This window comes from Entelurus aequoreus, linkage group LG25 (assembly GCF_033978785.1).
Source record: "Entelurus aequoreus isolate RoL-2023_Sb linkage group LG25, RoL_Eaeq_v1.1, whole genome shotgun sequence".
NCBI lineage: Eukaryota > Metazoa > Chordata > Actinopteri > Syngnathiformes > Syngnathidae > Entelurus > Entelurus aequoreus.
Window position 1 is genome coordinate 20997813 of NC_084755.1, and position 25527 is coordinate 21023339.

The 25527-nt window shown below is 37.0% G+C and overlaps 1 protein-coding gene across 2 annotated transcripts in view; it reads left to right on the forward strand.

Annotated features, from left to right (window-relative positions):
* Nucleotides 1-4229: 4229 nt before the first annotated feature.
* smurf1 (SMAD specific E3 ubiquitin protein ligase 1) overlaps nucleotides 4230-25527 on the forward strand; it is a 52698-nt gene continuing 31400 nt past the window's right edge. For both annotated transcript variants that reach the window (XM_062037042.1, XM_062037043.1), the window contains exon 1: nucleotides 4230-4513. In XM_062037042.1, coding sequence (XP_061893026.1) covers nucleotides 4459-4513 — 55 coding nt within the window. In that variant the 5' untranslated portion in view covers nucleotides 4230-4458. The remainder of the gene's footprint in view (nucleotides 4514-25527) is intronic.

Genomic DNA, 25527 nt, shown 5'->3' on the forward strand with positions numbered 1-25527 from the left:
GGAGGGAGGTTTTTTGGGTTGGTGCACTAATTGTGAGTGTATCTTGTGTTTTTTATGTTGATTTAATAAAAAAATAAAAAATAAAATAAAAATAAAAACCGATACAGATAATAAAAAACCGATACGGATAATTTCCGATATTACATTTTAACGCATTTATCGGCCGATAATATCGGCCTGCCGATATTATCGGACATCCCTAGATGAAAGTAATCGTTGCTATATTTCATAATTTTACATTATTTCACCTTTCAAGGCTTTCTTAAATCTTAACAAAGAATCTTCCAAATGTCATTGCCATTGCCTTGTCCGGCCACAACGTGGAAATACTTTGTCACATCCTGGGTAATTACTCTAAGTCAGAACTGGGCTCCCATGTGCTGAAACCACAGGCCTAAGACGTTCTCCAAAAAAATGGTGAGCTTGACAGTCGCAGATACAATCATTAGCTGTGTTGTTAGAATCCCGTGTTGTTAGCCTTGCGTTTCCTGCGTCGTCATTCAACATTGTTCATTCAACATTGTTGAGTTTGTAATGCACAACACTGCAATAGAACACCAATCTGTACTGACTGAAAACATGAACAATCATATTACAGTATATGTTAAGTATTAGCCCACATTTCATGTTTTGTTTGTACAACGCTAGCCAGACAGCATATGTACTGTAGTTGTAATAACACGCATGACGTGCTGCGTGTATCATGATCAATACAAAGTGTGACTCACTCGAAGGACAGTTGTGTTTGGTCCAGCTGGCCGGGGACGTTTTTCTGGTTTATTTGGGTAAGCACTCCATTTATGTCGAAATAACATGGCTTCAAATTTCACATTTTGCAGCTTTTGAGTCAATTTCAACTCACTCTCTCGGCTTCTGTCTCCTCCAAAGTCTCACTTTTCCTTCATCCTCCATATATTCAGATAATAAAAGATAAGATTGTGAATCCTGATTTGTACAAAAATAGTCGCCTTTGTTGTTTGTTCCCGAATTTGCCATGATTAGAAGACACACACGCCTTTGTTTCCGGAAGTAGGAAGTGCACTGCTATGAAAACGAAACTAAATGCACCAAGGAATTAGTTCCTGCAATAATTAAAATGACCAAAATATGGTAAATATTGTACATATTGTTATGAACGTGTCTGTTACTACAATATATATATACTTGCAGTGTGTATCGAAAACGTTGATGGTGGATTTAGAAGTTGTTATAGAGTGCTTGAAGGCTACAACAGTGACTCCCATTCGCCGCATCATCCAAGCGTTTTTTTATTTTAAAAAAACCCAAAAAGACATGTGTTCTTGTCCCTCATAATGATTGTGAAGGATAGGCATAATTCCCAAAGAAAGTGCAGTTCCACTTTAAGTGATGCGTCCCAATGAGTCTTGTTTCGCCTCGCATCTCGTCTTTTGACTTAGTGCAGCTTGCGTCAAAGACATGGATATGTGTTATTGATAAGGCACATAAAAAAGTTGTTCTGCCAAAAATTAGTAAACTCGATTGTCGCGGTGACAAGATTTCTCTTAACCTGGAAAATGAAGGCCTGTTGGGTAAATATCATGATGGATCAACACATCATCCATCCATCCATCCATCCATTTTCTACCGCTTGTCCCTTTTGGGGTCGCGGGGGGTGCTGGAGCCTATCTCAGCTGCATTCGGGCAGAAGGCGGGGTACACCCTGGACAAGTCGCCACGTCATCACAGGGCCAACACAGATAGACAGACAACATTCACACTCACATTCACACACTAGGGCCAATTTAGTGTTGCCAATCAACCTATCCCCAGGTGCATGTTTTTGGCGGTGGGAAGAATAGAAAATAAGACAAATGATGATTGGCAACACTAAATTGGCCCTAGTGTGTGAATGTGAGTGTGAATGTTGTCTGTCTATCTGTGTTGGCCCTGCGATGAGGTGGCGACTTGTCCAGGGTGTACCCCGCCTTCCGCCCGAATGCAGCTGAGATAGGCTCCAGCACCCCCCGCGACCCCAAAAAGGGACAAGCTGTAGAAAATGGATGGATGGATGGATGCACTATTATATATATAATTACTTCTAATTACTTAATTTAAGCCAAAAATATGTAGAGTATGTTTTAAAAAAAAAAATTGCAATGTAGTGAAGCTGCAATATTTGAAGCGCGATGTGGCGAGGGACAACTGTACTGTTAACGAATTAAGGGTATCCTCATTTTTAAAGATAATTGCAATCACTTACTTTTAACAGATGTTAAGCAAAAGCATTGAGTTGGAAGCCTATCCGTATAATATACTCTCCATCATATATAAAAACATTATATTGAAGCCTATTGTCACATATTTCACTACAGAACACGTAAAACATATTAATTGCAATCCCAATAAATCAGAATATTGTGGAAAAGTTCATTTATTTTTGAAATTTCAATTTAAATAGTCCAGATTTTTTTTCTCAATTATTATTTGTTTTTATATTTATTGCTGAGATTCAATACAAAAAAAAAATAAGTATCTAAAAAATGTGTGAAAAAGTTCAATATCATACTCTATCTAGTCAGAAATAAATTAATTTTAAGATTTGAAATACATGGTCTTTTACGTGAACCGAACTCCTGAAATAAATAAAATGTTGCACAATATTGTAATTTAATAAAATATCTATTTTTTTTCCTCCTTCATTTTGTGTATCTCAAAGGCAGAACCACTTATTTGCTCAATAACCATAAACATTATGGCTGTGTGAATTAAGCAGTATGGATATATATAAAATGTAATAATAATAATGCTATGAAATAGCAAATACACTTTTTATTTTATTTTATTTTATATAAGTAAGAGATTGGCGTTAACCAGTTACAGTTTTGTATTTTAACAGTTTGATCATTTATTTAATGTGATCACTTTTGTTGACAATAACAGAAAAGTAAGTTGTTTATTTGTACTGTTACAAACAATGATTCACACTATGCTTTGAAGTCCCTTATGAGGTATGAGGTTCAGGTGTTGTCTGTTTTCATTTTAAAAAGTTATAGTCGGTTTGAGCATTTGATAAATTAATGCCAATAACATAAATATAAAGACAGACTCAATATTTGTGCTATGAATAAACATTGAGGGGAATTGCTCACATTGCTCACTAGTGTTAACATATCTGAGTTACTGTGTAGAAATATGGGGAAACAACTGCAAATGTGTGCTTCATTCACTAACTGTGTAAGAAAAAAGATCAATTAGAATAATACATAATGTTGGATATAGAGAACATACAAACTCCTTTATTTATTAAATCACAATTATTGAATTTCAACGATTTGGTGCATTTGCAAACAGCTAAAATTATGTATGAAGCAAACTATAACCTGCTACCCACGAATGTACAACAATTCTCAACAAAAGAGGAGGAATATAACCTTAGAGGAAAATCTAATTTAAAACATTTGTATGCTCGTACAACACTTAAAACCTTTAGCATATCAGTATGTGGAATTAAATTATGGAACGGATTAACCAAATAAATCAAACAAAGCACCAATATGATTCCGTTTAAGAGACTGTTCAAACTACAAGTGTTCTCAAAGTACACAGAACAAGAATTATGAACATCTTGAACCCTTTTTTTATTGAGACAAAGATTGTTTATGTATTTAATATGTGTATGCTTACGATGGTATATTATTTATTAGTTCACTGTTCTGTTACAGAGAACAAGGAAATTGGATACAATTGCTATGGTATGAAAAGGGGTAGAATTAAATAAGCTCTGCTTCTTCCTACTCCTTTTCGGACGTGCTGTAATGAAACAAGTGGAATTGTGTGATTACATTGTATCTTACGCATGTTCAAAATAAACTGAAACTGAACTGAATGGCGAAGTTGGTAGAGTGGCCGTGCCAGCAATCGAAGGGTTGCTGGTTACTGGGGTTCAATCCCCACCTTCTACATCCTAGTCACGTCCGTTGTGTCCTTGGGCAAGACACTTCACCCTTGCTCCTGATGGGTGCTGGTTAGCGCCTTGCATGGCAGCTCCCTCCATCAGTGTGTGAATGTGTGTGTGAATGGGTGAATGTGGAAATACTGTCAAAGCACTTTGAGTACCTTGAAGGTAGAAAAGCGCTATACAAGTATAACCCATTTATTTATTAACTGAACGGAATCGTCTTACTTATTTTCCCTGACTGCAGGCTGAGAATTCCACGGGCACGCCCACGTTCGCCAGACGCGAGCACGTACGACTGTACAGTTAAGATTATGACGTCATTACGTGCTTGAGCCTGCCCGAAAATGTTCTCCGGTGTTGTTGGATCTCGAGGAAGCGCAGGACTTTGCGATGAAATAATACCGTCGCATCCATGAAGAACCGGAAAACTAACCGCGTGTTTGCATTCTGAAGGCATTCGCCATCCAACGGAGTTGCGAAAACGGTCTCTTTCGGGGGACCCGAAGAGGAAGTTTGTGGGATCGTTTTTTCACGGAGTGATGTCGAATCCTGGGACTCGAAGGAACGGTTCCAGCATCAAAATCCGACTGACAGGTAAAAAAAAAAAAGAAGACGGACATAAACTACACGCTGCATGTTTTAATTATGTATAATCGTTTACGTCAAGCGAGCCTAACAGGACATTGCAAAGTGCCTTTGAAGGGCTGCGATTTGCCCAAACATCCGGTTTTTGTGCGGTAGACACAGCAACACAAGTGCTAGCTTGTTAGCCGGGGTGCTAGCCAAATTGCCGAAAGGGCAGCGAAGAAAACAGTACACTAATGCGGACACAATTCGCCGTCATGTGGAGCTTACAACCGAAACAATAGCCCGTCCTTAGCCACTGGGGGGGTCATTGGAAACATAGACGCTTGAAAAGCATTAACACACTGTGAATTATTAACGCTAGCCAGTCGGCGTTAGCTCTCTCTAGTTAACGTTGACCGCTAACGCTGGCTAGCTACGCCCATCAGGGGGTCTCACCAACCACCACCACCACTAAAACACAACATTTAGTTAACAAAAGGTAAATAATAACATTGATTGTTCATTTCTGAAGAGGTCAAAGTCTGTCTTTCGGCTGATTTCGACACGTTAGCTATTTCCACTTTGATAACTGATAGGCATCCCCCTGCTAAGTCAACTGTAGCATTTAGGGCTAACGTTATCCTTATCCGTGTATTTTTTTTAGTGTTTTGGGTGCTCGATCTGAGCATTTAAAGGTTGTTTTGGGATTCAAGCTCTTGTGTAGGACATAAAGGAGTCTCTCTCTTGATACACAGCTGGAACAATAGGTTCTCACTGTAGCCAGTGTGACCCCACTGGACTCCCAGGGGCTCCTATTCAAATGGAAATGTCTTTCTGTGCCCAGGGCCAGACGTCTTGGTCATCTGATGCTAAACTGAGCAATTACAATGAAGTATTTGCCTACTTGCAGGTTTAATGAGTCTATGCACACACACTGGACACTTATTTAGGTATATATAGCAATCTCATAGGATCCAAGACTTGAGCTGTGTCAAAGTGCCTTTGAAAAAATAATCATGCAGGTTGTCAATGTGGCTAAGGCTGAAAACTGTATGATATACGTTTTTTATATTGGTCAATATCGATAGTTGTTGATATATTTATGAACTATAGAAAATATAGACCAGGAGACAAAATATTAATTGTTAACATTTTTTATTTGAAATGTAACCTTCCTCTGATTATAATCCCCTCAGCTATCAAGGCAGAAAGGAAAGGAAATGTCAACACAACCATGGAAAACACTCAAGATATCAACCGAAGCAAAATTCTAAAATCACAAACACTTAATAATAACCTAATTTAATTAAGGTACAGATATAAGGAATATGTAAGAATTGCTTTATACAGTGTAACAAAATAGTGGAGAGTGCAAAAATGTAAACATAGAGAAACCTGAGAATAATTTTTTTTTCAGGTTTACTGCCAGGTCAGGTTTACTGTAGTCATTTAATTTGGTCTGTTATTTTTATTTAAGTATTGAAATTAATTATGTTTTTCAGTCATTTTTATTGAAAAATCATTAATCCAAATTACTATTTTAAAGTAGCAAGTTTGTTATATTTTGTGTTTTATATCAGGGTGTACCCCACCTACCGCCCGCCCGAATGCAGCTGAGATAGGCTCCAGTATACTGTGGAGGAGATGTTGCTTTTATTTAGAGCATCCTGCTCTGACAGAGTCAAAGACGTGAGAAAACATGCAGCAAGCGATGTGTCGGGAACGTTGCCACAACTTGTTGATTAATCTTTAGTTTGTTTACTGGGATGTTCACTCATACTTTATTTAACTGCTAACTGTATCAGTGTTCCAATAACATAAATACTAGATAGAATGTTTTGTCATTTCTTTGAATTGAATGCAGTCTGTGAAGATTGTCAATTAGATGTGAGAGGTAACACTCATGTTTATTTTGTTGGCTAAACTGTTGCACTAAAACACACAGTTGTTGGAGAAGAACAAAGCTTGTTTATTAGACTTTATCGTCATTAGCAAAACTGCTCTGTGTTTTATATTGATATCAAAAAGTAAACACCATTTTTTTACATGTTGTGGATTTTTTCATTTGGCAAAGTTATTACTTTAAAAAACATTCCTGTGACATAGCATTTTGTTAATGTTTTATTGTGTATAGTTAATTCCCACATGACATATTTCTGCTTAGAATCTTAATGGATCTGTCCCAATACAGCATGTACATGTGCATAACTTAAAAAAATACTTATATCTATTAAAATGTAGAAATAGAGATAAAGGCATCATGTAATGAGAAAAAGCTGAAACATTGATACTATTAAAAACATAAAGACAAATATTTGCCTTTAAATAAAAGCATAACGTTTATAGCCTTATTAGTAGACATTATGCTTACACCCCAACCCAACACTGTTTTACCTAACATTAATTAATAATCCTGCTTAATAATCGTGATTTCAATATTGATAAATATAGTCTTAATTATGATTTTGGCCATAATCGTGCAGGTGTACGTATAAGTCTGGATCTAATATTTGAACACTATGTGTCCAGGGTGTACCCCGCCTTTCGCCCGATTGTAGCTGAGATAGGCTACAGCGCCCCCCGCGACCCCGAAGGGATTAAGCGGTAAAAAATGGATGGATGGATGGATGTTTATTTATATGGACGAAAAGTGCAGTTTTGTCTTATGGCCATCAGGTGACATCTTGCAAAATTCTTAAATTTGTTTTATTTGTTTTTGTCCATAAGGTGCTATCTTGCACAATTTCCACATTTATTTTTTACTGAATAATGTTATTATTTAGATTCTGCCATATTATTTTGTTTATAATGATTTTGTTATATTCATGTGCACATTCATTTTTAACTTGAGGTACATGAAACGGTGTTTTGTTATATATATATATATATATATATATATATATATATATATATATATATATATATATATATATATATATATATATATATACATATATATATATATATATATATATATATATATATATATATATATATATATATATATATATATATATATACATATATATATACATATATATATATATATATATATATATATATATATATATATATACATATATATATATATATATATATATATACATATATATATATATATATATATATATAAAATATATATATAAAATATATATATATAAAATATATATATATATATATATATATATATATATATAAAATATATATATATATATATACACATATATAAATAAATAAATAAATAAATAACTATATATATATATATATATATATATATATATATATATATATATATATATATATATATATATATAAATATATATATATATATATAGTTATTTATTTATTTATTTATATATATATGTGTGTGTGTGTGTGTGTGTGTGTGTGTATATGTATATGTGCGTGTATATACACGTGTGTATATACAGTATATATTGTGTGAGTGAGTGAGTGAGTAAGAAAGTAAGTAAAAATGCTGTTGGCACTTGCATCCAAAAGCCCAAAATAACGCAATACACCCAAAGGAGGAGCCTTTTATGGACATCATTGATAATACATTTATAAGAGATAATATTATTATACAATATTAAAGATGCATAAATAATAGATTTATAATGGCATCGTAGCCCTTGAATCGTAATCGAATTGTGGGGCGCCTAAAGATTCCCACATCAAACTGCAGAAGAAACATAGCTCCGTTGTTCACAATTGTTGTTCTTGTTTCCGGTTGTTGCAAGTGTGGTTCTCTCGCGTTCTTCTTGCCACGTGACAGTGCGGCGACGTCATCGTTCCCAAAAAAGTAGCGGTTTGCTTGTCAACGACAAGGCAGCGTTGTCAGAGTTTCCCACTCTGGAACCTATTTCTCTAAAGATATCATGGCTAACCACCCAGAACCCTGTTACCATGTGGATGAAAAGCCAAAATAAAAAGGTTCCTCTGTGTCCAGGGTGTCTCTCACTCTGTCAGCTGGGATAGGCTCCAGCTCACCTGTGACCATAAAAGGAAAAACAGCAAAGAAAACTGACGTATTGCATGTTTATTTTAATCTTGTACCTCTCTTAATAGCTACACATCACTGCAAACCAACAACCACAAAAAACATATTGTTCAATATGGTATTCAAAACATAAACTATCTTTGTAAACACCTGCTTTTTGATGAAGTGCTTGTTTTGAATCTAACAGAAGACTCCGGTCCAATACAAGCAATTGCATCATGTGTCTGGCAAAGTCACGGAATCCGTTTTTCCCCCCCTTTTACTCTTGTGGGTTACTTTTCACCATAGTGTGTTATTATTGGTGTAGTATCTACTAACCCCACTACATCTGAATACACAACATTTCAACCCCTAAATTGGATCTGGGTTGATGACATTTTAATGAACTAAGGAGTTTTAACAATAACGAAGAGGAGAAAATGACAGTAATTTCTATCTGAAAGATTACTAAGGGGAAACACAGATTCTGTTGGTGACATTAAATTTAATACAACAATTTGGCTAAATGATGCGTGTAATTTGTTATGGTGTTTTGCACTGTGATCAGCGAAATGAGCCTTAATGATAGAAAACAGAGAAAGCATGTGTGTTTGTGCGTGTGTGCACGTGCACGCGTGCGTGCGTGTAAAACCCAGCCATTCATTAGCTCTGTTTGAAAGCAAACAAAGGTTATTGCCCCTGACTTTGCTCCTCCCCTACAGGTATGAGAGGAATTCTAATTGGTTGAGGAATGTGCGATGAGCCAATAGGAGTATAATGCTGTCTGGCCGGCCAATGTGTTTTTGTTGAGTCTGTCAGGCAGAGGAGATGTTTGGCCTACATTAGCAAGGTTCATGTGCCTGTGGCAGAGACCCACACAAAGACCTGGCCACCCTTACAATATAATGGATATATTTAAGTAGAAGAGTGTTGGTTCTCTTCTTGTGGCTACAGTTAGTTAATAAAAGAGCAATGCCACATACCTTCTAAAGTGTGGTCAAGCAATGAAGGGATGGAAATAGAGCAGGATTTATTTCTTAAACAAGGGAGGATGGAGTAGTGCCCCCATACTGCAAGGTTGACATTATCAGTTCATTAATAATTCCTACTCCTCAGCCAGTTGATGTTCAAAGGCCTTTAATGTCATGTTTCGGGCTGATTGTATGGCGTCGGCGTCCTTGTGGCCATCCTCACGTTGGCACATACCAAGCCCTATCTGTTTTTGTACTCTGTTTTTCAGGACGTCTAATCAATGGCGGTGAGATAAGTGACTTTGATTGGCTGGTCTGCCTCTTCAAATTATCCGTTCATCTACAAAAGCTGTTCAATTCCTGTTAGTACAGGCTGACTGCAGATGTAAAAAAAAATATTGTAATACAAGCTCTTTGATGGTGGAGATTTAGTAAATGTAGCACATAAAATATTAATACATTTTGTCATAGACATGTTGCATGCAAAAATATCTAAATATATATCACTGCTGTCTAAGGCTGTAGCTTTTGATTATTTTAGCAATCGAGGAATCTACTGATTAGTATCAGATAAAACGGACTTTATAGCCTCAATGCATTTTTTAGGGAAAATAGCTGAAATTAACAAAAACGTTTCTGCCTCCCATAACCTATTTTTTTTGTTATTTATAATGACACCCAATAGATTATCTTATTTAACTATTTATACATGAGTTGCTGACTGGCTCGTACATGCAATGTTGTCATTTGTAATAAAAAGCGCATAGTCTAACCTGTATCTGTCAGTAGACTCTATAAGGAAGTGCTAAAAACTACAACATGGCTGGCGGAGAAGTGCGGTCAGAAAGTGGCTTGAATATAAGCCTTGTTTTTTTCTTTTCTAAATATTTGATTGAATTGATTGAAACTTTTATTAGTAGATTGCACAGTACAGTACATATTCCGTACAATTGACCACTAAATGGGAACACCCGAATAAGTTTTTCAACTTGTTTAAGTCGGGGTCCACGTGAATCAATTCAAGGTAATGATGTACCATATTGTAGGGCTGGACAATTAATCAGATTTTGATTTCAAATATGGCTTTCACTATTATGAAAATATAATTAATATAATAATCAGAAAAAACTATAAATTCCGAAATTTGTGACGGTGAAACGAATGAGGAGCGAATGAGTGAGAAAAAGATAATGTCTACTAGAAGTTTAGGATGTCACCATGGTTGTTACTTTTTATTTATTTGTCACATCGCTAGTATGCCTAATCGATAATCACTAAACTCAACAAAAAAAGTAACACGTAACCTTGGACGGAGTCACATAATTGGCCAATAAATTGGAATCTGCTGTTAAAGCAGAATATGTGAGTGAATGTTGTCATTGTGAGGAGAAGGAACATTTGTTTGGGAAAATAATGTGTCCGGGACTGCTCATTCATCCCAGAAACACTCAACCGCCCCGTCCGAAGCTAAATGTTGAGACAGTCACTTGAAACAGCGACTAAACTACCAAGCCAAAGCTAGCAAGAACAATTCATACACCCACAACACATCTCATCTGCTTGTCTTGTGTCATTTATGTAACATCCATGTACAAACAGGACAGCGGTTGCAACTTGAGAGGTGTTTACTCTGTACTCATCAAGCTGAGAACAGCAGCACAGCACACTTTCCCCCTTCACAATAATAGCGCTGAGCGTCACATTCGGTCTGACTGCGCTAACAAAATAAAGGTTTCACAAAAGTTCCTTACATAAGCATAAGGTACTTAAAGCACTTACTGATACATTTACTAAATTTTTATATTTTGAACTGTGTGTGTGTGTGTGTGTGTGTGTGTGTGTGTGTGTGTGTGTGTGTGTGTGTGTGTGTGTGTGTGTGTGTGTGTGTGTGTGTGTGTGTGTGTGTGTGTGTGTGTGTGTGTGTGTGTGTGTGTGAATGTTGTCTGTCTATCTGTGTTGGCCCTGCGATGAGGTGGCGACTTGTCCAGGGTGTACCCCGCCTTCCGCCCGAATGCAGCTGAGATAGGCTCCAGCACCCCCCGCGACCCCAAAAGGGACAAGCGGTAGAAAATGGATGGATGGAACGGAATAATTGTTCAAAATTGTCCAAAGATGTATTGCACCAATAAATGTGAGGTTTTTTTGCTTTTAATTAACATTAATTACCAGCTTATTACATTTTATTTGACACAAAAAGCACACATTTTATGTGGCAAAATAAGTGTAACAGGTAAAAATCGGAATTAAAAGCAATTAAAACGGAAAAACTGAATTTTGTTATTTATATAGCTATTATTACATTTTTTGTTATTGCTATTATGATTATTTTACTTGTTGTGGTTTATTCGTTTCTAATTTATTGCTGTTTTTTAAAAACTATTTAAAGTAAATAATAAATACAATCTATTTTTAATTATGAATTAATTATTGAATAAATAAATAACAATTAATTAATGGTGATTACAATATCAATTACAATAATTGTGATTGTTATTTTTCCATAATCGTCCAGCCCTACCATATTGTAACTGTATTCATCTTCAACATAAATCAAAACTATGAACCCACACACCACTGCTTTCATGTGCGCTCTATTGCAGCGGCCGGGTGGAAACTAGGTCCGCGTTTTTAAAGTTCCAGGCACTCCATGCAGTCCGGATTTTGAACGTTTATTTTCAATCATTGCCAGAACTGTCCTTGAAACACATACATCCGCTGTAAACCGCATCTCCCCCATTTACTTTGTTTTGACGTCTGATTGATGCATCCATCCATCCATCCATCTCTGATTGATGCATCCATCCATCCATCCATCAATCTTCTTCCGCTTATCCAAAGTCGGGTCGCGGGGGCAGTAGCCTAAGCAGAGAAGCCCAGACTTCCCTTTTCCCAGCCATTTTAGCTCCTTGAGGGGGATCCCGATGCATGCATGTTAAAATTGGGTGGTAAAATTGGCTTTTAAACTATAAACAATGCTCATGTAAATGTAATATATTGATACAAATTGTATGACATTGCAAGCTTTTTGGAAATTATATTTTATCGTGCTATGAATGAATGGTGAAATCATCAACTTCATCATATGGAGCCAATAAACTTGCTAATGCAATTGTTTGGACACAGACAGATCATTCATTGTCCATATACAACACAGTGATTGTTGTGAAAAGATAAATACATTGTTCTAGTCTTAAAGCTGTGTAATAACAGTGGTTTCTTGACATGCAATACTATAAAACAGTTTTTATAATTTCCAAGGCACAAGTCGAAATGTAAATTCTCAAAGGCAACCCCTCAGTGTTCAGACAAGTTTGCCTTCCTTATAAGATTAAAAACTCCCTCAGATGCTTGGGTGTGGTGGTAAAACTTAAAATCACAATATACATTTTACTTTTTTAAATATTAAAATAAATCCTTTTGCATGGGGTGTCTAAACATTTTGCACTGAGAGCCCCACACTGAAAAATAAAAAGATGTGGCGGCTATTTTGATATTTTCCATTTTCAAAACCAATAAAATATATAGATTTTTCTCAAAAGACAAAACCGCCTGCATGTCAGCTTTGTGGTATTAGTGTCAACAATTAAAATTTTGTCAGTACTTTACACCTTGTTGGCATGTTTTTTTTTTAGTAATAGTAATAGTATTTTTAGAATGGCTGTTAGAAAATAAGTTGCGAGCCGCAAATGGGCCCCCAGCCCCAGTTTTGACACCCCTGCTGTATCGCAACACAAGGGGCCACCATGGTGTATTACACAGTGCTTCTCAATTATTTTCTGATACGCCGCCCCCAGAGGTCTCATGCGGCCCTTCCCACGGGGTGCCCGAGGGGGGTCCGCCCCACTATTTGAGAAGGACTGTATTATAGTAACAATAGTCTTACTGAGAGATTAGAGACTAGTCGTGGGTCTTCACAGATTTTCCACTGATAAAATGGAGGGAAGCAGCGAGATATAAACTTGAGATATTATTTTTTATATTGTGGTTATTGTGACAAAAGGTATCAGTTATCAATCACAATTTGTATTGTTGAATGTGCTCAAAAAGTACTTATAAACAGACAGAAATCTATTACCAAGTTTTATTTATAATTGAATGAATAAATAGACACAGAATATTTTCCTTGGCGGAAGAAACAGGAAATATTCTTCTGGCTATTGATTAGCGACTTTATTGGCTATATGAGGTGGTTTATCAGCCGGATGAGATAGTTAACAGAGAATAAGGAGCCATATTTTTGTTATTAAAGTGTTGAAATAAGTTTATCTTGTTCTGTTTTTATTTGTAAAGGTTTGAGACAGCGTTTCACGTCTGGTATATGTGACATCACTCGGGTTTACTTTCTGTTGTAGAAAGGTCCATGTAGGGATCTTCACCTCTCTCTGGACTTCTCTGTACTGAGCGAGCACAGCCTGTAGGTTCATTGTGCAACATTTAATAGCTCCGATAGTAATGTGTTCATACAAGTTAAATTTATGATTGTAATGGGGAACGACTTTAATGTGTCTTGTATTAATGTTAGCATTCAGGCTAACTAGAAATTAGGGCACTTGTGTGCTTCTTCAGGAACAAAACAGTAACAATTGTCCATCAGTTTATCGAAGTGCGGTTATTACGTTTTTACGATAATTTTCATTTGAAACAGTAATAATACTAATCGTTGGGAGTTTTGCTGCGGTTTATCATTAATATAGGTAATCGTTACATCCCAAATACAAACAAATGTCAAAAATCCTAAACGTGTTTTCAACTGGTTTTTTCCAGTGCATTTGACACATTTGGTTGACAAACTTGACAATGGCTGCCTAAAAGGTTGTTCGTTATAAAAGACTGAAGCCTGCAAACAGTTCAGTCACCCTTGGGAATCAACAGACCTTGGATTGGATTGATTGTGTGCCTGAATTTAAAAGGGAACTATTTTTTAAAATGTTGCATATCATTCACAAACCTTATGTAAGACAATAACACATATGTCTTTCTTTTTTTATGCATTCTAATTTGTAATGTACGGCAAGTACAAGGTGGATTACTACGAAGCTAATTGGAGTCTATTGCATCCATAAAGCCCTCTAAAAACGTCCAAAACCGCCAAAAATACTTCCATTTATATGTTGTTACCTGCATATGAACCAAGTATTAGCAATATTGTTATTGTAAGCACTACCATCCTAGTCACGTCCGTTGTGTCCTTGGGCAAGACACTTCACCCTTGCTCCTGATGGCTGCTGGTTAGCGCCTTGCATGGCAGCTCCCGCCATCAGTGTGTGAATGTGTGTGTGAATGGGTGAATGTGGAAATACTGTCAAAGCGCTTTGAGTACCTTGAAGGTAGAAAAGCGCTATACAAGTATAACCCATTTATCATTTATTATTTACCACAGAGGAACTATTTTTAGCAGCGCCGTGATCATACAGAGTTAGCTAGCTTATGCAGCTATTGACATACCTAGCTGCTGAGCTGCTGCATTGCCTCAAAGTTAGTAAAAGTTTCTGCTAAATTATAAATAATGCCTCTCACCTGTATAGTAGAAGTTTGTGGCCTTTGACATTCAACTTAGACCGAGAGATCGCAAGAAAGGCATAAAGAAAACGCTTGTACGGGCCCACCTTTGTTTCTCTTTTTTTTTACCTGCCTGAGGATTATGATTAATTGTTCATTTAAACTGGAAGATATAAACATTCCATCAGTCTGCATCCCAGTGAGATCAGACATTGTCCAGTAAGTGATTGTTTTATTATAGTTGTGGTTTGTATGTCTTGTTTAGCACTTTGCAATAGTGCTACTTGCTGGATCTGCTTATCACTCAGTGTCTAAAACTCATAGCTCATCCTCTGTATATTCAAGCTCAGGTTCAGCATCAATATTTGTCCCAAAGTAGCCTCAAGCAGTTAGTAGTATAAGTTATTGTTTTTCAAAGAAATAGCAAACATTGTGATGCGTCTGTGAAATAAATGCACCGCCATATGCTTATAATGACCAAAATATGTAAATATTACATGTTATTATGAATGTGCCTGTTACTACGTTACATATACAGTATACGTACAGCATGTATTTAAAACTTTGATGGAGGTTTTTGGTTGTTTTTATAGCGCTTTATAGGCGGAATAGATCGAATCCCATTTGCTGCATTATTAGTTGACTTGTGCTTGTGTTTATTAATGAGTTGATAGCGGATGAAGCTGACAGGCCACCCGTTCAGTTAGTCAAGTAAACGAAAGGTTTAGTGTTGTCCTAGTAAGAGTAATGTATTTACTGAAGTGTAGTAAAAGCTGTTAATAACCATCTCCTTTATAAATAAAGTTGATTTGATTTGATTTAACTTTAGCTAATAAACTAGTTAGTCAATACAACCACTTGACACAATTGACATGATATTCGTAGGGTTGTGATATTTCTAATACAATTTAGATTTTAGTATCAGATTGATAAACCTACTGGTGGGGTCTATAATGAGATTAATCCTTGAAAAAATGGTTTTCTGGAGCATATTTTCTGCAGTTTTCAACTTACTCTACTTTATTTTATTGCTTGTGCCATGGAAACTGAAACTCAATTCATTTTGCCTATGATTATTTCTGAATTTAGTTAAGTAGTTGTAATACAAAAGGTTGTTTTGTCTAGCCAAGAATGAGGTTTGTAGGCTAACCGCACGAAACATTGTTGGCCCAATGTTGATTTGCATGCTCAGGTCACACGTGCTGCTCGGGTTTTGATGCCAACTATTTGGATTGAGCACCGATTAGCTATGTGGGCCAGCACGCCGACTGTGTCATGGCAGCTGGTGACACAGGAAGCTCACGAGACAAGAGCTCAAAAGTCGAGATGAGCAGTAAAGATTATGAAAACATGCATGGTAATCAAAAGCGAAATTATTTTGTAGTAATTTTTTTAATTAGCTTGAGAGAACGAGGAAAGGGGAGACAACGTTTAGCAGGCGACATAAGCACCCCTAATCCTCTCATAGCCGTGACTGAGCCTGCAGCATGTGCACAAACACACACATGTAGTTTAAAAGAGGACAAGCAGATTGTGCTTATTTGGCACCTAATCAAAACATTTTTTTGTATTTGACTGCCTGCGTGCGTGACATCCAATTGATTAGTACGTGTGGCTATTGCGGAGTTTATCAAGTAGGTTAAATGTTTTCTCATGTGCCTCACAGCTGTTACTCTTACTTTGTTTTTACTTTATTCACACAGGAAGTGAATACATTACATTATACTTTTTTTCTGAATAGTGGTATTATAATTTTCCTTCCGAAAGGCCCGATGAAGAACAAATCGCAGGAAAACCGACTACATTTATCCAATAAGAAATGCGTAAATCCAATCAATCCATTCCAGAAACGCAAAAAATATTAACACAAAACACTTTTTATAAAGAGAAAATAAGAGTTTTGCATGCATAAATAAATGTGTAATACATAGGATGTTCAGATGAGGGATTTCTGCTGCCGATTCTGATACGATCATCCATGAGTGAGATTGGCCTATACAAATACCGATCACATGTATTAACTGTACATTTTTCCATTTATTTATGGTGAATTCTATTTGCAGTATAACAGTATGAACACAATATTTAAACTAGTTCTTTATTTTACATAAAATAGTTTTAGCAAAACAAAGTTAATAGTATTTATTACTTATGTTAAGTATTGTGTACCGTATTTTTCGGATTAAAAATATTTTTTTCATAGTTTGGCCGTAGGTGCGACATATACTCCAGAGCGACTTATGTGTGAAATTAACACATTACCGTAAAATATCAAATAATATTATTTATCTAATTCACGGAAGAGACGAAGTAAAATGTCAGCAATCGTCACACACACGTCAACCAATAACAATTTGGCGGGGGAGGGTCATGGCAGAAGTGCAGTGTGGGTCATGGGATGCTAACTGCTATATGCTACTGCCGTAGCTATTAAAATGGATAATTTCTACATTGGCGGTAACTTATAAAAACTGAACAAAAATGGCACCAAAAAGGAAATCATATACTGCAGATTACAAGTTGGACGTAGTGAAATATGCAGCAGAAAACAGCGATCAAGCAGCAGAAAGAAAGGACGCTAGCGGCGCATACCAGGAGCGACAACAAGGAAGAAGATTTCATTGGATTTAGCGATCAGGAGTGACAGACTGTTTAGCATGTTCTATATGTTATAGTTATTTGAATGACTCTTACCATAATATGTTACGTTAACATACCAGGCACATTCTCAGTTGGTTATTTATGCGTCATATAACGTACACTTATTCAGCCTGTTGTTCACTATTCTTTATTTATTTTAAATTGCCTTTCAAAGGTCTATTCTTGGTGTTGAATTTTATCAAATAAATTTCCCCCAAAAATGCGACTTATACTCGAGTGCGACGTATATATGTTTTTTTCCTTCTCTATTATGCATTTTCGGCCGGTGCGACGTACACTCCGGAGCGATTTATAATCAGAAAAATACGGTACTACTATCTACCACTCATTTAAATCCTTTTTTCTTTGCCCTCCAGTCCTCCTGTGTCCAGGGAATTATTACCATTAGTTTGTACACAGTAACCAAAACGACAACAAAACTGTTGAGAAAACAAAGACATATATCTTATTATTGTACTCTTGTATCACTTTTATACTGATACCTCTGAAATTGACACCACCATTTTATGGATCGATCCGCCCCCCTCTTACATTTATAAAATGTGACAATGCTGACACACCAACAGTTGTTTTATTATCCTCTCTCGATACTAGGGGTGTGAAACTCCTTTTAGCTCAGGGGCCGCATGGAGGAAAATCTATTTCCAAGTGGGCCGGACTGATAAAATCATGGCATAATAGGTTAAAAATAAAGACAACCTCAGATTGTTTTATTTGTTTTACTTCGGCCAAAAATAGAATAAGCACATTCTAAAAAAGTTAGTTGAAAATTCTGAGGGGAAAAAATGGTGCAGTTTCAAAAATACAACAAAGGACACAATGAACTCAGACTTTGTCCAATTGTATCTTCAAAGCCATTGAAATCAATCATAGCCTATCTGGGATTGAAAAAATTACAGAATAGATAATAAATAATGAAAACTCTTAAGTATCAAATATGGTCCGTGTACATTGCGGCCATTTGTTTTTCATTTGGAATAGAAAAAATATTTAACGTAAAAATAAATTTCCCCCGTTTTTTGGTTTGATAATAAACGGAAAGTGGGTCCTTATCCATTATCCAAATTTGTTAATGTGTTTAAAAATCGTAAATAGGAATTAAAACAGTGAGTGTAAAGGTATTTTCTCTATTCCCCGTTCATTGTTCGGAGATACAGTAGATTACACATGCGCAGTGTCTCTTTTCCGTATCCTCGTCTATGAATGACAACAACAGAAGGAGAGTGACGTTTGCCTGTTCGATAGAGAACCAATACAATGTGTGACTTTCCATGTTTCTAGACTTTAACAAAAAATAGAAGGGAACTCTAAGGCCCCGTTTACACTAAGGTTATTCAGGGTAAATCACACCTAACGTTATCCGTGTCCTCACACAACAATGCCGCCGTTTAAGATCCCCGCCCTCCTCTCTCCGCCGGCGCAACGCGACCTGGTACGCATGCGCGAAAAAAATAAAATAAATCCACCTGAGCGTCCATCTGCTCCAAGCTCTCCAGTAGATGACTTTACTTCACTGTGAAGTTATTTAAAAGAGCTATATTGTAAATAGTTTGCTGTGCATTTTACATTTGTTTGCTGTGTTTTGTGTGCACATTTTTAAAATAAAATGTATCTCATTTGAACAATATCCAGTGTTGTGGTTTTTCAATTAACTATAATCCAGTGTGTTGTGGGGCCCTATTGTAGTGAATCACACCTGAGCCATCATGCATGAATCAAATCTTTAATCGACATGAGAAAGTAGACAATGCGATAAAGGACAATTTATATATACATATATATTAGGGCTGCAACAAACGATTAATTTGATAATCGATTAACTGTCAATTATTTCTTCGATTAATCGATTAATAATCGGATAAAAGAGACAAACTACATTTCTATACTTTTCAGTATTTTGTTGAAAAACCAGTATACTGGCACCATGTTCTGGACATTGGGGGTGCAGCTTACACCAATAATAACACAGAAATGTAACTCATCAGAACTGAATCAGATATTGTACACGTTTCTGTTGTGAATAATAAAGGATTCATTTTAGGCTGCCTCTAAATAATAGCATGAAATATTCCAGCATCTTCATAACGTTTAGTTATACTAAAGCGTCACTCAAATCTAAATATATTTATATAGCTTTATCGGCCCGGCTACATTGATCCATTATGAAACCAACCTGAGATATTTCTGTCCGTTACGTTTATTTCGAAATTGGTAACCATGCGTTTTCTCTCTCAAAACGGAGTCAAATGTGCCGGAGACACATTATCAGCCCCGCGTTGCAACAAAGGCATAACTTTAACGTTACTCACAAAAAAGCTGAACTCATGAATGCCTGTTGCCACTATGGACTTAAAAAGTTACGTACTGTGAGTTCCCTTCATCCATGGCTCCAACATGTTTCCTTTTCAGGTGCTCCTGAAGCAATGTTGTACTTCCGTGCCATTTTGCAGGAAACGGTCTTCTTTGAAGTGTTTAAAGTAAAGTGTTCCCACACTTTTGACGACTTAGGTCGTACACTTTTCTCCATTGAAGCAATAACCTCAAGATGTTTTTCTGCTGAACTATCCGTACGGTTTACCTGCGCCATTTTTCGAATGTTTCCAGACGGCGTCGTCACGTACACGACGTCACGTACATGACACATTATTGGCTAGCTTACGCCACCTCATGAGACGTAGCCTCAGTGCCGCCCTGGCGCTGTTTTGTACAGTTTTTGTACTTACTTTGATTATTGTTTCTCAGCTGTTTGTAAATGTTGCAGTTTATAAATAAAGGTTTATAAAAAAAATAAAAAACTTTTTTTTTTTAAATAACATTTTAAAAAGCCTCCGCGCATGCGCATAGCATAGTTCCAATGAATCGATGACTAAATTAATCGCCAACTATTTTTATAATCGATTAGTTGTTGCAGCATATATATATATATATATATATATATATATATATATATATATATATACATATATATATATATATATATATATATATATATATATATATATATATATATATATATATATATATATATAAAACTAGGGATGATGTTTGATAAGAAATTATCGAGTTCGAGCCTATTATCGAATCCTCTTATCGAACCGATTCCTTATCGATTCTCTTATCGAGTCCAGATAGGTTGTTGTATATGGAAAAAAACACACAATATTTGGTTTAACAAAAGCTCACTTTTATTATATAAGAAAAAAATAAAATCTAATAAATAAATAAATATTGACTGTTACCTCCCTAAAAAAATAAAATAAAAAAAATAAATATTGACTGTTGTTACCCAAAGTATATTAAGTGGGATTTTTCAGAAAAACAAATATACACTACCGTTCAAAAGTTTGGGGTCACATTGAAATGTCCTTATTTTTTAAGGAAAAGCGCTGTACTTTTCAATGAAGATAACTTTAAACTAGTCTTAACTTTAAAGAAATACACTATATACATTGCTAATGTGGTAAATGACTATTCTAGCTGCAAATGTCTGGTTTTTGGTGCAATATCTACATAGGTGTATAGAGGCCCATTTCCAGCAACTATCACTCCAGTGTTCTAATGGTACAATGTGTTTGCTCATTGGCTCAGAAGGCTAATTGATGATTAGAAAACCCTTGTGCAATCATGTTCACACATCTGAAAACAGTTTAGCTCGTTACAGAAGCTACAAAACTGACCTTCCTTTGAGCAGATTGAGTTTCTGGAGCATCACATTTGTGGGGTCAATTAAATGCTCAAAATGGCCAGAAAAAGAGAACTTTTATCTGAAACTCGACAGTCTATTCTTGTTCTTAGAAATGAAGGCTATTCCATAAAATTGTTTGGGTGACCCCAAACTTTTGAACGGTAGTGTATACAGTAACACAAAAACAACCTGTCTCTGTGATCACTATAGGTGTATACAGTGGCCTAGTGGTTAGAGTGTCCGCCCTGAGATCGGTAGGTTGGAGTTCAAATCCCAGCCGAGTCATACCAAAGACTATAAAAATGGGACCCATTACCTCCCTGCTTGGCACTCAGCATCAAGGGTTGGAGTTGGGGGTTAAAATGATTCCCGGGCGCGGCGCCGCTGCTGCCCACTGCTCCCCAAGGGGATGGGTCAAATGCAGAGGACAAATTTCACCACATCTAGTGTGTGTGTGACAATCATTGGTACTTTAATCTTTAATCTAATCTTAAATAATAATAGTTTTAAATAAAATCAGTGCCTTGGGCACAAAACTGAAAATAATACAGCTCTCCAAAAAGTGCACTTCTGCTGCTATTTGACATAACTGTTTGTTATGATGCTTTGACATTTTTGCACTTTATTTCTTTATTGAAAGAAAATTCTATGAAGAGAAACATTGTTTGCAAATGTGGTTACAATGCTAAAAAAATGAAAAGTGAAAGCTAAAAAAAGAAATACACTTTATTGAGTTAACATTATTTCTTTATAGGGTAGATAGATAGATAGATAGATAGATAGATAGATAGATAGATAGATAGATAGATGTGATGTTATGTTTTGAGCTAGGGAATATAACAACTACACTACCCAGCATGCAACGGGAGTGACGAGCATGCGCGGTAGCCCCGAAAAGTGTTGTTGCATGTCGCCACCGGCAGCTAAGAATGAGGCTATGAGCACGCTGTGAAAGTAAATGTCAAGAACTCAGCCAACACGCCTCGTCTGCATTATTTATAATTAGACAGACAACACATATACAGTGTGATTTTGTTTTGTTTACAAGGAAAGAAAAACAAAAGTTAAAAAAGGGAGATGTCATATATGTATGTGCTGCGGTTGCTTTAAGAACGTTGCGACAGCTGGCGTAAAGGAGGTGTGTTGCTAGTCTGGTTGCTATGTTTCCGGTTGGTCGTAAAAGTGTTTGTCATGTGTTTGTACCCTGCTCAAATCTCTCAGTAAAATATTTTGAACTTTATTACACCTTGGAGCGCTTTTTCTGGTCCATTGTTTTCCCGCTTTCGCTATCTGCGCCTAATGACTGAGCTACGTGACGTAATTTCTTGTGATGTCTCACGGGGCATTTCTGGTCGGGACGGGATTGGTCGAATAAAGAACCAACTCTTTTTCTTTACTATAGTGGTCTCGATAACGGGTACCGGTCCTCAAAAAGGGATTCGAGTCCGAGGACTCGGTTCTTTTCTTATCGAACAACCGGGAAAACCGGTTTCGAGTATCATCCCTATATAAAACGTTGTGGATTGACTCCGCCGTTGGAGTATTCTTTCGTGAGATATGGCGTCAGGGGATAAGCTGGGTCACCCAAAAGAAAAACAGGAACCGGATCGTCATCTTCCAGCAGTTGTTTGGGACACGAGGGGATGGTTCCATCTTTAAGCTTCGCGCTAATGGCGGAGTTAGCGAAGATGCGGGTATCATGCACGCTGCCTGGCCATTTCACAGTCACATCCATAAAGCAATATTTGTAGTCACACACACATCACATCCACGGGAGGAAGGGACAAAGTTTTTCGCTAAGCAGAATAGCGGCTGACCCGGACATTGGAAAGTTCTCTTGCCGTCTGAGAAATGTTGTATCCGAAATAGCTGCAATCGCCCGTTGCCTTCTCTTAAGATATTGATTTGTGATTTCCAAAAGCGCCTGTACATGTACAAGAAGGAGAAACACGGGCATGTCTGGATGATCCATCTTTGTTATGAAGATGGCTGTGGCGCGTTCTTTTTCTGATGTCACTTCCTGTGTGGGGCGCGGTGTTTCTGGCGTCACTTCCCGTGTGGGCGCGGCCTTTCTGGCGTCACTTCCTCTCCGAACTCTCATTGTAAATGATCAATGAGTCCATACAAAGGTAATTGCCGGAGATTCAAGAAATACACGGCTGACTTACCCGTGTAAAAATTTGTCTGAGGGGACCTTAAACGATGGTTTAGTGTGGCTGAAACGGGGCTCAGGCTAAATAATTATTTGTTTAAGGGGTTAAACGACTTCGTGTAGACAGGTCCTCAACCACAACAAAATTGTTCTGACGACACTGACACTGTTTCTCGTCTTCTTCTTCTGTTCCGGGTCACGCACCGGCGAGGGTATGAAAAAGAGACACTGCTCATGTGCAACTCACCCATAAACCGTTTGCTTGCCTATTTGCTATTGCGACTTCCAGTTTTTTTTAAAATAGCAGTTTCTTTCATGAATAATCATTTTTATGCCGCGGGCCGCATAACACCTGTTATCAGGCCCGCGGGTTGCATTACACATGTTATCAGGCCCGCGGGTTGCATTAGACATGTTATCAGGCCCGCGGGCCGTAAGTTTGACACCTACAGAACAAGTAGATTAATCAGAGTCTACTCTGATTAATCTACTTGTTCATTCCCTGCTAATAGCTGCTTACTTTCTACTGCAACACTGTTCCATCTTACTTAGTTACTATTTACTTACTTGTTTACTAAGCACTTATTTCTTGGTGTTGCTTCATGCTAGCTTTTCTATTAGCATGCCTGCTGGCGGTGTGTAACATGTTTAGTCTCATCCTCCAGCCATAATGATATTTAAGAAACTAGAAAATATAGGTTATTTGCCACAATTGAAGTGATTATAATTAGTTTAGGGGAGCGGCGCCACACTGTGTATGGAGACACATAATTAGTTGTCAGCCAAGCCACCAAAAATAAATAGTGTTGACACTGTTTGGTAGGGATGTTCCGATCAGGGTTAATGCTGGCGATTCCGATCTTTCATGAGTGAAATGTGTGTATTTGCTGTAAAATGTTCAATATATTTATGGTGAGTGCTGTTAACAGTGTCACAATATCAACACAAAATTATACAAACCCCGTTTCCATATGAGTTGGGAAATTGTTTTAGATGTAAATATAAACGGAATACAATGATTTGCAAATCCTTTTCAAACCATATTCAATTGAATGCACTGCTAAGACAAGATATTTGATGTTCAAACTCATAAATTTAATTTTTTTTGCAAATAATAATTAACTTAGAATTTCATGGCTGCAACACGTGCCAAAGTAGTTGGGAAAGGGCATGTTCACCACTGTGTTACATGGCCTTTCCTTTTAACAACACTCAGTAAACGTTTGGGAACTGAGGAGACACATTTTTTAAGCTTCTCAGGTGGAATTCTTTCCCATTCTTGCTTGATGTACAGCTTAAGTTGTTCAACAGTCCGGGGGTCTCCATTGTGGTATTTTAGGCTTCATAATGCACCACACATTTTCAATGGGAGACAGGTCTGGACTACAGGCAGGCCAGTCTAGTACCCGCACTCTTTTACTATGAAGCCACGTTGATGTAACACGTGGCTTGGCATTCTCTTGCTGAAATAAGCAGGGGCGTCCATGGTAACGTTGCTTGGATAGCAACACATGTTGCTCCAAAACCTGTATGTACCTTTCAGCATTAATGGTGCCTTCACAGATGTGTAAGTTACCCATGTCTTGGGCACTAATACACCCCCATACCATCACAGATGCTGGCTTTTCAACTTTGCGCCTATAACAATCCGGATGGTTATTTTCCTCTTTGGTCCGGAGGACACGACGCCCACAGTTTCCAAAAACAATTTGAAATGTGGACTCATCAGACCACAGAGCACTTTTCCACTTTGTATCAGTCCATCTTAGATGAGCTCAGGCCCAGCGAAGCCGACAGCGTTTCTGGGTGTTGTTGATAAACGGTTTTCGCCTTGCATAGGAGAGTTTTAACTTGCACTTACAGATGTAGCAACCAACTGTAGTTACTGACAGTGGGTTTCTGAAGTGTTCCTGAGCCCATGTGGAGATATCCTTTACACACTGATGTTGCTTGTTGATGCAGTACAGCCTGAGGGATCGAAGGTCACGGGCTAAGCTGCTTACGTGCAGTGATTTCTCCAGATTCTCTGAACCCTTTGACGATATTACGGACCGTAGATGGTGAAATCCCTGAATTCCTTGCAATAGCTGGTTG